This window comes from Lagenorhynchus albirostris, chromosome 15, assembly GCF_949774975.1.
Source record: "Lagenorhynchus albirostris chromosome 15, mLagAlb1.1, whole genome shotgun sequence".
Classification (NCBI taxonomy): domain Eukaryota; kingdom Metazoa; phylum Chordata; class Mammalia; order Artiodactyla; family Delphinidae; genus Lagenorhynchus; species Lagenorhynchus albirostris.
In genome coordinates, this window is record NC_083109.1 from 51,546,741 (window position 1) to 51,558,315 (window position 11,575).

Below are 11,575 nucleotides of genomic sequence, written 5' to 3' on the forward strand. Positions count from 1 at the left end.
AGCCTGTCACTTCAAGGAAAACAACTGCTGGTGTTTGTTACCAATGATAAAATCAAAACCTTCAAGTGAAAATTAGAATTGTGCGAAACTTTATTCATCACTGTGAGCTTAACATCTTCCCAATATTTAAAGACTTTTTTGGGGAGAAAGGTAGCAATATTTATGAGTTGATTTGTTGATATCGTAGAATGAAATTTGTCAACATTTGGAAGATCTCCATAACTCAGCGAACCACTATTTCCAGATGACCAATGTTTGGTGCTGTAAAATCATATAAGGGCAGAAGATCTATTCAAAGTGCAAGGTAGGTTGGTGGATTCTAATGTCAAAAGTATGAAAAATTCATTCTTGGGGATTCAGATTCCACATGGCAGCTAACGTTTAAGAAATTACACTTCTGGAGTTTTGGTGTAGTATCAAAGAAGAATGCCCACAAATATCTGAAAAGGCTATTAAAATACTCTTATGATTTCTTCATGTACTTCAGCCTGGACAGCATATCACAGTAGAGTGAAGGCAGAGGCAGATGTGAAAATCCAGCTCTCTTCTGTGAAGCCAGATGTTAAAGAGATTTGCAAAGACAGCAGTGTCATGTTTCTCATTAATTACCTTCATTTTCGAAAGAAATTATTTTTAAAAAATCATTTATGTTAATGTGGAATGGATTTATTTGCTTTTTAATGAATTAAATATTTGAACATGTCTGTTTTAATTTCTTATACATAAGTGTCGATGCATCTAACCCAAATGAAGGAGAGCTCTTTGGGGTCTTCCATAAAGTTAGAGTATAAAGGGGTCCTGAGACCTGAAGGGTTGAGAGATGGCATTTTAGAGCAAACTGGCCGTGCTCATGTGGTCCTCCCTTACCTGCCTAGAAGCCCAGCGTGGATAGCCTGCCCGAGGTGGTTGTAGAGCCCGTCGGGCCCTGGCAGACTCACTCGGCTCTCCTGAAATGGCCCAAAGTTGCTGGTGGCCTCAGGTTTATATCCTTGAGGTTGGTCTTCTCAGGGTTTGGGTGGGATGGGAGAGGGTGAGGAGGAGAGAACTGGCTTTGGAATCAAAAAAAGTGGGGGGTTTTACACTGTTACCCCTTGTGAAATGATGGTGGGAAAGTTGTGAGACTCTCAGCCCCCACGTTGACATCTGTACAGAGGCAATGACAACTGTCGCCTGAATGATAGGAGCCAGAGGCTGTGTGAGAAAGCGAGGCTGTGTTAAAGCCCTGTCTACACACTAACTACATGCTAACTACATGCTACCTATATGCTGAGAATCAGGCGTGTCTCTGACTTAGGTCTGGTTTCGGCGCTTAATCTGCAGATGGCATCTACCACCTGCCAGAGAGAAGAAGGTGCCAGTGCGGGGCGGGGGCCTAGGGGAGCTTTCTTCAGGAGGGTGGGAATTGACTTTCTGAAGTAAAAGATCAAAATGATTCCTTTAAGTCCTTAAGCTTTTCAAAGTAGATCAATAACCGGTAGCCTGTTGTAAGCTGCTTGGTTAGTTAACTAAATGAATGGACCGGGGTGTTTACGCTAACAGTGGAGCCTTGGGCTGCTCCGACTACCCACTCTGCGTCCTGCTTCCTGGGCTCGTTTCACCACAGCCACGGGGTGCAGTCGGAGCCCTGCTTTGGCCTCTCCCGCTCTGGGCCACCCGTGGTTCTCCTGTCTCTTGGGAGAAGCTGGGAGAGTGTGGTGCAGGGTTCGGCCTTGTGTCAGGAGATAGCTGGGCCCCTCCCTCTGCAGGGCTGGGAAGGGGCTCGCCTGCTTCCCAGGCTTCAGGTTCACTCATGTGACTAGTACTGCTGTGAACATTTGTGCTCCTTTTTGTTTTTCTTTTCCTCCTTAGAATAAATTCCTGGTAGCCGGATTACTGCAGTATTCAGCGAGTCCTCCTCATTTCAGGGCCGGTGGTGGTGGTGCTGGTGAGAATGCTACTCCACAGCCCCCGCCTGCGTTCACCTCACCCCAGTGCACCCCAGTAGAACGCCTGAAAAGTGGGGCTCAATTTCCTTTCTTTGTTTAGAGCCATTGAGAATTTGTGGTCACTTAATTCCCTTTTGGGAATTTCCAGTTTGTGTCCTTTCTCAGTTTTCTTTCAAGGTTTTAAGCCTTTTATGTTGCTTTATGTATGCTCTCTAGAGTACAAATGTTTACTCTTTATAGGTAACATTTGCTGAAAATCTTCTCCAGCCTTTTCTCATGTGAATTTTGGTTATTTTTGTAGTTAGAGATTCCGTTTGTTCCCGTGTAGTCATGTCTGTTACTCTGTATTTGGTGACTTGTTTTTTCAGCGTAGATGACTGGCCCCTTCTCTTTTTTGTTCTCTTGTTTAATATACTGTTTTAAACCGTCCTTCATGTTAACCCAGCTGAGGCTGCAAAGGCTCCCTGAGGCTTCTTCTGTCCTTGCCTGTCAGGCTGCCCTGGCGATCCAGCCCCAGCAGCCCAGCTAACTGGAGGCCTTGGTGGTGTGGTCCTTAACTGGCGTGGGATTAGACGGCATTCGCCTGGCCCGCCCCGCCCTCCCCGCCGATAATTTAATTAAAGTCTTCCGCTTATTATCAATTTGTGGTTCTTTACTACGCAAACATTCTGACATAGTAGGGCCTGCTGGTTAAGGGGCTTTCCCTTTGGCCCTGTATTTCTTGTGCTGCAGTGACCCTCATTACATCTCCTTCTCATAAAATCTCCTTGATTTTTTTCTTTGTTTCAAGTCTTGTTTTTGTTTGTTTGGTTTTTAAATACGTCTGAGAGGAAGCATCGCACTTTTCCTCAAAAAGGTCATAACACTTTTTTTGTTGTTATTGACATTTTTCTTAGTTGTTTTCAAAATCCATATGATGCTGTGTCAGTTTACCTGGGCCTGGGTCCTCCGTGATGGGGCCTTGGTGGAGAAGCCCAGTGGGCTCTGGGGAGTGGGCCTTGGTCTGGTGGGTTAGGCTGGGCAGACCTGGGGGCCAGTTAAGCTCGGTGGGAGGACGTCCCAAGAGGAGCCAGGGGAAGCAGGTGGATGTGCTCAGATACTCACATGGTAAAATTGTCACTGTTTGAGGAGACAATTGTCATATGCCTTTTACTGTTTCTACAGTAGAACCTTAGGAATTTCAGTAAAATCAGACAGAACGTAAAGCAGTAACTGTTAGCTTTAACCAAAAGAGAGAACCTGCAGAAATTAAACTCCTACGAATCAAAGTGGACTATACTTGGTAACAACATATATTAAGTCAAAACCTGTATTTGAAGCTTTTCCTTCTAAATTCCTGCCGTCTTTGTATACAAGTGCTTTATTACTATGGTAGAAATACCAGATAAGATGTTCTCTTTATTTTTGATGTGGACCATTTTTAAAGTCTTTTATTGAATTTGTTACAGTATTGCTTCTGTTTTATGTTTTGGTGTTTTGGCCTTGAGGTATGTGGGATCTTAGCTCCCCCACCAGGGGTCGAACCCGCACCCCCTGCATTGGAAGGTGAAGTCTTAACCAGTGAACCTCCAGGGAAGTCCCCAGATAAGATGTTCTTAAACCAAGTTTCCCACTTGGCTCTTTTAGGGATTTGTGATTCTAAACAGTGCAGTGGTTTCTGAGTGCTGAGTTGGGGTCCCAGCTTGAGGAGGTGACTTGAGAACAACAGTCTGCATCCTGAGCTTTCCTCGCAGCGGCCTCCCCGCTCTGGTGGGGTTCTGCGTCTCACCCCAGCCTTGCTTAAAGTAATGAAGACTTGTGTTCCCACCACCTCCCCTCTGCCTTTCCCCTGCTGTGCAAACACTGCTGAGGAGAGGTGAGGGTAGGTGATATTTCTAGGATCTGTGGACCCTGGTCCACATACAGATTGCAAATTCTGTAAAGCAGTAGGGCTTGCATGCTAAGGTACATTTGGGTTTTCTCACGTTACTGAAGCAAAGTTCACAATGTCATCGGGGAGTTTGTTTTGAAGGGAGGAGTTTGGAGAATTTCTGTCTCTGACTCTGATATGGGTGTCTCATTCATGTTTTCTTCTTTTTATAGGCACCAGTTTGTAGAAAATAATTTAATACTAAAAATGGGTCCAGTAGACAAGCGCAAGGTAAGTTAGATTACTATGGCTCCTTGCTGTGCGTCTGTATCTTCCTCCCAGTTCTCACTCAGGATCAGGCCTTGCTCCTCGGGCTCCTGTATAACTCATTGCCCATAGCACCTTTGTCTTGGTTCCCTTTAAGAGATCATCTCTAGATTTCATAGCTGAGGAAGATTTCAGCCATTCGGGGGAGGCACTTGAAAGCACGCAGAGACCGTGGCAGACAGAAATGCAGATTCTCGTTTCTGACTGGGGAGCCAGGGTTCCGATTTGTGCCTGAGGCTGGGTTCACTGAGGTCAAGGTTTCTGTCTGGTTGAAGAGGTTCTGTTTGAATCCCAGCAAGTCATTTATTACTTCATTAGAATTGTTTTTGAAAATCTTATTTATTATGTCTTATGGATTAATTAAATGGATTAACATGTCCAAAATATCAGACTCCACAAATGTTCTCTCTCTGCTGCTGTGGGCCCTTCTCAGTTAGGGCTCCCAGCCTGCAATGCTGGCTGCACTCAGCCTCCCATACCCTGGGGCATCTCTGCCATGAGAACCTCTGTGAAGGTGGCTTGTGGTGGGACCGCCAGCAGACAGGACACTGTGCCTCGGCACGGAGCAGAGGGCAGGAGAAGCGGCAGGGTCCTGACTGCCAAGGGCAGGCCCCTCTTGGCCGACTCAGCAACAGGGCCGTGTGCCGGTGTGCTGGCCTCGGGTGCGCTGCCTGTGTGACCGCTCCCCCACATGACGCCCGACACAGGGCCGTCGGGATCCAGCTCACAGAGGGAGACAGGCCGGGCAGTGAGTGCTGCCCGCTTCTCTCTGACCTGAGGGGCTGGGTCCAGGTGAGGAGGAGGTGTGCACGCCAGTCTGTCCCAGGCGAGTGGGCAGGTGGCTGGCAGTGGTCCCTGTGCCTGGAGCTACTCTGACAGTCCAACCTCCGAGGCAGCAGTAAGTGCTGTCAGCATCCACTTCTGAGCCTTAACTAGCAGTGTCTTCTTTCTTTCTTTTTCTTCTTAATTTGCATCAGGGTTTATTTGCACGGCGACGACAGTTACTGCTCACAGAAGGGCCACACTTATATTATGTGGATCCTGTCAACAAAGTCTTGAAAGGTGAAATTCCATGGTCACAAGAACTCCGGCCAGAGGCTAAGAATTTTAAAACCTTCTTTGTCCACACGGTGAGTTTGTCCCCACGGGTTCTCCCTTGCAGGGCACTTAAGAGGCCTTTGGGAATTTGTGCCTCCATTCAGAGCATCCAAATGCTGTGGCCCAAGGAGGCATCTGGAGTCGGGGGGGCAGTGGTCTCCCCCTTTCCCACCTTCCAGGGACCCCAGTGTTCATGGCTCAGTTCACAGTTGGGCTGGGAGATACCTGTGCTTGTTTTCAGTTTGGGGGTGACCTCAGGGAGCTATAGGTCATCACCTGTATGTTTAATTTCTGCACATATGTGGAAGGAAAAAATTCACATGTTCATGTGCTTCCAGAAGGGACTTGCGGTGGCTGCAGTGGACGGCGATTTCTTTTTACAGTTGCTCGCTGATGGGTGGAGGTGCTGGTCTTAGTGGGACTCCCTGGAGAATGTTAAACGTTTCTGTCTCTGCAGCCGAATAGGACGTATTACCTGATGGACCCGAGCGGGAATGCTCACAAATGGTGCAAAAAGATCCAGGAGGTGTGGAGGCACAGATACCAGAGCCACCCGGACGCCGCCGTGCAGTGACGCCCGCGGCCCTGCACCCGCTGCAGGACGTGTGCCCAGCACGGCTCACCACCACCTGGACACTTCCAGACCACCTGCCAGCCATCTCAAGGGGGACGCAGACGGCGGAACCTTGCAGCTTTTTTATTTAAAAGAAAAGAAAAATACCCAACCACACAAAGAACAAAACCAATAACGAAAAGGAATTCAGGGTCGCTTTGCTTGCTCTCTGTGCCATGTGGAGCTTCTCGCACTCTGCTCGCCATGGGAACCAGCATCGTGCACATCCGCCTGGTTCCTGCCCGGACTTGTAGACAGACTCGCGGCACCAGCTCTCTACCATGTGCCCTGTCACCTGCCGGTCCTGCTGTGGCCAAGGGGACCACCCAGGCATGTCTCTGGGCTCTCTCTGCCCCCGGATCATCATGGAACTAACTTTTCACCAGGGAGCCGGGCATAGCTCTCTTGGGGTGGCCCCTGAGCTCTGTGGGGCAGGCGGGTTCTTGGCTTTTGTCTGTGTGCTCCTTTCTTCGCGTCCCTAGTGTATGGCCTGGTCTCCACGGCCCGTGCTTGCCTCCTCAAGTAGCCCTGGCTGTGAGATTTCTGCGTTCCTTGCTGTCTGTGAGTTGTGTTGGCCGGGCAGGCTTCGGGCACTGAGAAGTAGAACAGGTCTTCCCGGTGAAACATGGAGTCGCTGCTGTGTTAGAAGGTGCCAGCCAAGCATTCTGATGTGTCATCCCTCGGAGCAGCGTTGCCCTCTGAGGCGGGGAACTGAGTACCTGCCCGGGAGGAACACCAGGTGCACCAGGAGATGGGGCTCAGTGGCCTCCCCTCCCCGTGTGAGGCCAGGGCAGTGCAACAGATGGGCCTGGAGGCCTCCCTGTGGAGGAGTGAGAGTTGGTGGCCCCTCTTGAGAGTTTTGTTTGAAAGGTGGAGGGTTAAGTCAGGGCTGAGAGGTGCTTGGAGTTGGCACACTGGATGGTCCTCCATCACACCCAGGCCTCATGGAGGAGGGCAGGCTCCCAGCTGCCACATGCACACTTTTCCTGCTAAAGTTGAACATTCTCATAGTCTAACTCAGAGTGTTTTTACATATGCACAATGAAAATCAAAAAGCCTTCTCATGTTGCCCGGTCATCTGGTCCCCATCAAGTGGACTTTGCCTGGAAAAAAGTGTCACTCACCTTGCATGAGGGGCAGGAACACCACACTTGAACCCAAGCCCCAGCCCGCTCTCCTCCAGTTTCAGGCTTATTTCCTTTAGCTCTTTAGAGGCTGCGCACTGCTGTGCACTTAGGATGGTCCAGGGCTTACCGGTCCGTTGATTGTCTTTGCTGCTGCCCCCTGAACAGAGAACGCCTGTCAGCCAGGCAGGGCTCAGCCATTCCTCTCCCTGCCCAGGGTGTCCCTGGGGGGCAGTCCTCAGTCCCAGGTGGGAGAGGAGCAGACACTGGGGCCCGCAGGCTGCCGCTCACAGACATGAATGGCTCTGTCCCCAGGGGAGGGATGACTTTGCCATTTCCTTTAGACTTTCACAAAGGTACCAACAGAACCTCCCACAGAAAAGGTCCCCTGACTACTTCCCTACCCCCATCTCCTATCTCGAACGAACCATCCATCACCCTGTGTGACCACTGGTCCACATGTAGAGGAAAGATGTCTTAAACTGTTTTTTTAGTGATATAATAGTAGTGGCTCTTAAACTAGGAGAAAGGTTCGGATGTGGAGAATCCCACGGTGCTTGGACAGGGAGAGGGGTTGGATGGGAGCAGAGGTGGGAGCCAGGTTTGCCAGGGGTTTCTGCTTGGGGTGTGTGTGTGTGTGTGTCGAGGATACCAAGGTGTAGGGGATGCCTGCCCTGGGGGCATCAGAGGGTGCCCTGGGCGTGTGGTCGTAGACTGAGCCCCCTTTCCTCCTCGTTTTGGAAAAGTCTTGCCTGTGTTCACGTGCTTTCCAGAAAGTGAGTCTTTCTTGACCCTTTCTTTCAGGACTTTGATTTCAGGCGCACTCCCGTGTTTATATTTACCCTCGTCAGAGCGTCCTCATCTGTGTGTGTGCAGTTAGGAGGGTGAGGAGCCCGCTTCTGCACAGCGTCTTTCCTGGGTGTCTGGTTGCAGGGAAATAAGCAGAGCTGATATTTGGCTTTTAAAAGAGCACTCGGCTGGGCTGCTCGGGGAGAGACAAATCTTCTGTTGCATTCTTCCCTCTGGATAGCGCCACTACCTCCTGGGCTTAACCGACAAGCTCCATCTTAACCTCCGAAACCAGAGAATAAGGGGTTCAGGGTTGAGCTCGAAGCTGGCAGAGCTGAAGTGACTGCCCAACCTGAGCCAGTGACAGCTGAACCCTTTGTAGGTCACCGTTCTCTGCTTAGAGTCCTCTTTCCTTTTTGTTTTTTTAAGGCCCCTATATATTCCAGTCTTACCCTGTGCTTACTCATGTCATCTTTAGTTTTATCCACATCATCCTTTGAGCCATCGTTCTGGCATGCAGGTGCCTTATGTTCTAAGACGTGGACGTGGGTGTCAGTCTTTGTACACATGCAGACATACCTAGAAATATATATAAATGTGGTCTTAACCAAGGTGAGAAAGAAAATGCCCTGGTGTTTAATAGATCCAGGAGTGTCTTACTGAGAGGGGACAAGACAGGGATAAGCACCAAAGCCAGCACCTGTCAAGCAGCGATGGTCTCACACCATGCAGCCTCTCTTGGCACAGAGTGGAGGGAGAACGGCCAGGAGGGCCAAGTCTCTGCTGGCCCAGACAGCCCGCTGTGCCTTGCCTCTCTCTGGGAACGTGAGGAAGCTGGGTTTGGATGGGGTTTCCTTCCCTCTGTGAACCTGACCAGGCCAGTGGGCAATGGGCAGCCCCATGTGGAGCACGAAGCCCCACCCTGAGTGGCACCCTGCATGCCTGCCATCCTGAACCTTGACTCTCGGGAGGCTGGTTACAGACTTGCTTTGGGAAAGATGGCTCTTGGGGTCATGCCAGAGCTGATGGGAGCTGCACCTACCCCAGCCCCCTTGGGGGCTACTCTGTGGTATTTGTGGTGCAGACCTGAAGGAATTGTAGGAGACAGTCTGTGGCACAGACCCCCGAGGACAGGGTGCCAGCATGGGGTTCCAGGTGATTTTGTACTTTGTTAAGAAACATTTGTTTTCTGAAAAAAATCAACTGGAGGCTCAGCGCCCAGGGAGGACCACTGTGAGCATCTTGGTGCCTAGCCTGCTGCCCCCTACTCCCCACCCGCACACATGTGTTTGCTTTTGTAACTGAAGTGGGAACATTGCAACATGCACCATTTTGCACCCCGCTTTTTTCACTTGGTATTTATCTTAATGTCGTTCAAAAACCTTGTTTTTAATGATTGTAGAGTTTAATGGTTAATAATTTTTATAATTTATCTGACCATTTCATTGCTATAAAACATTTAGATGGTTTCTGGTTTTTCACTATTTAAATAATGCTGTGATTAATATCCTTATAATTCTTTGATTTTTGACTCTGATCTCCCTTGCCCCCACCCTGCCCAGATTCCTATAAGTGGTATTTTGGGGTCAAAGAGTTTGTTCATTTTAAAGCTAGTATAGTCTCTCTTCTCCTCTGTCTTGATCTGATGCTTAGATGTTCAGAGTTCCAGTACAGAACTTTCTTAGTTGTGTCCTACAGATCCTGAACAAATCAATTTCTGGTAAGCTGTGTGTTCCCAAGAATGTTTGAATAAGACTGCTCTTTTTTTTTTTAAATGCTAAAATGTTGTCATTACTGCAGGCCATTTGTGACATATTTTTCCAAAAGCCAATTTCCTTATTTTATTGAAAGAACCTGGTTGTGCTTGCATGTTACCTTCCCATCCCTGCTGCTATGGCTTTCAAGTGCTTGGTGATATTTACAGAGTCTTGTACTTTGTGTCCACAATGGTACTGAATTTGCATCTGCACAGTCAGCAGAGATAAAAAGTGTTGAACTGACCTTGCCACATACTTAGTGGATTAGTTGTAATTAAGTTTGTAGACTCAGAAAGTACATTGGGCCATTTGGAATCAGTAAAAGAGCAAAGGCTCTACTTGAAAAAGAAACCATGTAGACAACTAGATTTTACAGAAGTTTGTTTGCCCCCGTGTTCTTCAAATTGCGGGACTTAGTCAGAAGGTCTTAGCAGTTCAGTAGAGCACCCTGGCCAGGCTTTTTCATTGTAGAATGTGATTGTCCTGGCTGACAAGGATTTAATGATTTCTCCTCCCCTCGCCCACAGTGTTGCAGGTTGCCTAGTTGTCTTGAAGTACAGACCACCCAAATTTGGTTTCATTCTTAATTTCTCCACTTTAGTTTGGGGTCTGTCAATTCTGAGGTGAAACATGCATGAAAGATTTTTCTAGGTGCCATGCTCAGTACCACTTGGCTATGCCAGAGATTATGGCCAGATTGTGCAGAAGTAGGTTTCCTACCTTCCCTCTGACACCCCAAATCCCCTTCTCCCCAGGTTGGTCCACAGAATGAGGCAGAGGCTGCAGCCACTATGAGAACATGGTGAAGGTACTACTCTTGGAGATGGTGCCATATGCGTTTTTCCATATTGTTTCTTTTCATATCCAAACCTAACATGAACTGATGGTGACTCAAGTGGGTGTGGCCCTTGTCTCTTAGGCAGACTACATGGCAAGTGCCTTAAATCGGGGCAGGAGTCACTCCCAGAGCCTCTGAGGGGTGCAGGCTGCTGGCCCAAGATTGCAGGGTTGTAAATTAGGCTGCCTGTGGAGAACTGGTCTGGGGCGGAAGCTGTTCCAGCAAAGGGCAGTTTTATCTGTAGCTCAGACAGCGTGGTGGGCAAGCCTACATGTATACCTGAATTTCCCCCAGAATTCATTTCTTCAATATGAAGAAATACCAAACTTTATGTACAGAGAACTTTTTACAAAAGGCAAAATGTTTTGTAGCTGTGTAATCCACCCTAGTCTAACCCATCTGGCTGAGTGACTATGAATAAGCGTCGTTTTGCTGATGAAAAACCTCTGTCATGATAAGTTTGGACATTGCAATCAAATTTTTGCAATATTTAGAGCTGCTGTAGCTGTTCTTTAACAACACAAAATAGGATGAATCAGTAGTATGTTAGCTGTCTTTCAGGTTGGTGGCAGTCAGTTAGAACATGTATAATATTCTCTACCTGGTCTGTAGCTGTAACTGTGATGTACAGGCAAAGCAAAAATTAAAAAAAAAAACTTATGAAGACAAATAATGCAATGATATTAGGATATACACTTTTGTATTTTTATTCTTATATAAGGTTATTTGCTGGCTATTGTTGGCCTCTAGTTCAGTCTGTGTTATTTAAAATCTAATATATGAATTATTTGGATTGAATTCATGTTCGGGGCCACGTTGTATGTATTGATGTACAGCCTTGAATGTGAATAATTATTGTAAACTATATTTTACAACTTTTTTTTCTGGCTTTATTATATAAATTTTCTATTTGGTCGATGATTTAATCATATCATAATTTAATGAATCTGTTTATTCTTTTTTTCAAATATTTGTGCTTTAGATGTAGTTACCGGATGATGAATTTTCCACGTATGCTCGGTAGTCTTGTAATAAAAAAGCATGTAGAGTGTAGACGCTCGCTGACGTAGCTCTTCCTTTGGCCGGGGCGCGGGTCGGGTGACCTGGATTCGGGGCCGGGAACCTGGCGTCCGGGCACTCAGGTGCCCGGCGGAGGCCAGCGAACCCCTCTAGAGTCCGACGCGCGGCCCGCTCGCACCGGCGTCATGGGACCACTCCGCGCGGGGCTTCAGCCGGAAGGTGGCACGGCCGGCCG

At 48.1% G+C, this 11,575-nt stretch overlaps 1 protein-coding gene across 5 annotated transcripts in view; it reads left to right on the plus strand.

The window, feature by feature from the left end:
* Positions 1 to 11,375, plus strand: part of PDPK1 (3-phosphoinositide dependent protein kinase 1) — a 71,345-nt gene extending 59,970 nt beyond the window's left edge. For 3 of the 5 annotated variants that reach the window (XM_060122813.1, XM_060122814.1, XM_060122815.1), the window contains 3 exons: positions 4,008 to 4,065; positions 5,079 to 5,231; positions 5,657 to 11,375. In XM_060122813.1, coding sequence (XP_059978796.1) covers positions 4,008 to 4,065; positions 5,079 to 5,231; positions 5,657 to 5,773 — 328 coding nt within the window. In that variant the 3' untranslated portion in view covers positions 5,774 to 11,375. Of the gene's footprint in view, positions 1 to 187; positions 703 to 4,007; positions 4,066 to 5,078; positions 5,232 to 5,656 lie in introns of those variants that run through there. The other 2 variants (XR_009535202.1, XM_060122816.1) reach the window with 2 other exon arrangements.
* Positions 11,376 to 11,575: the final 200 nt, after the last annotated feature.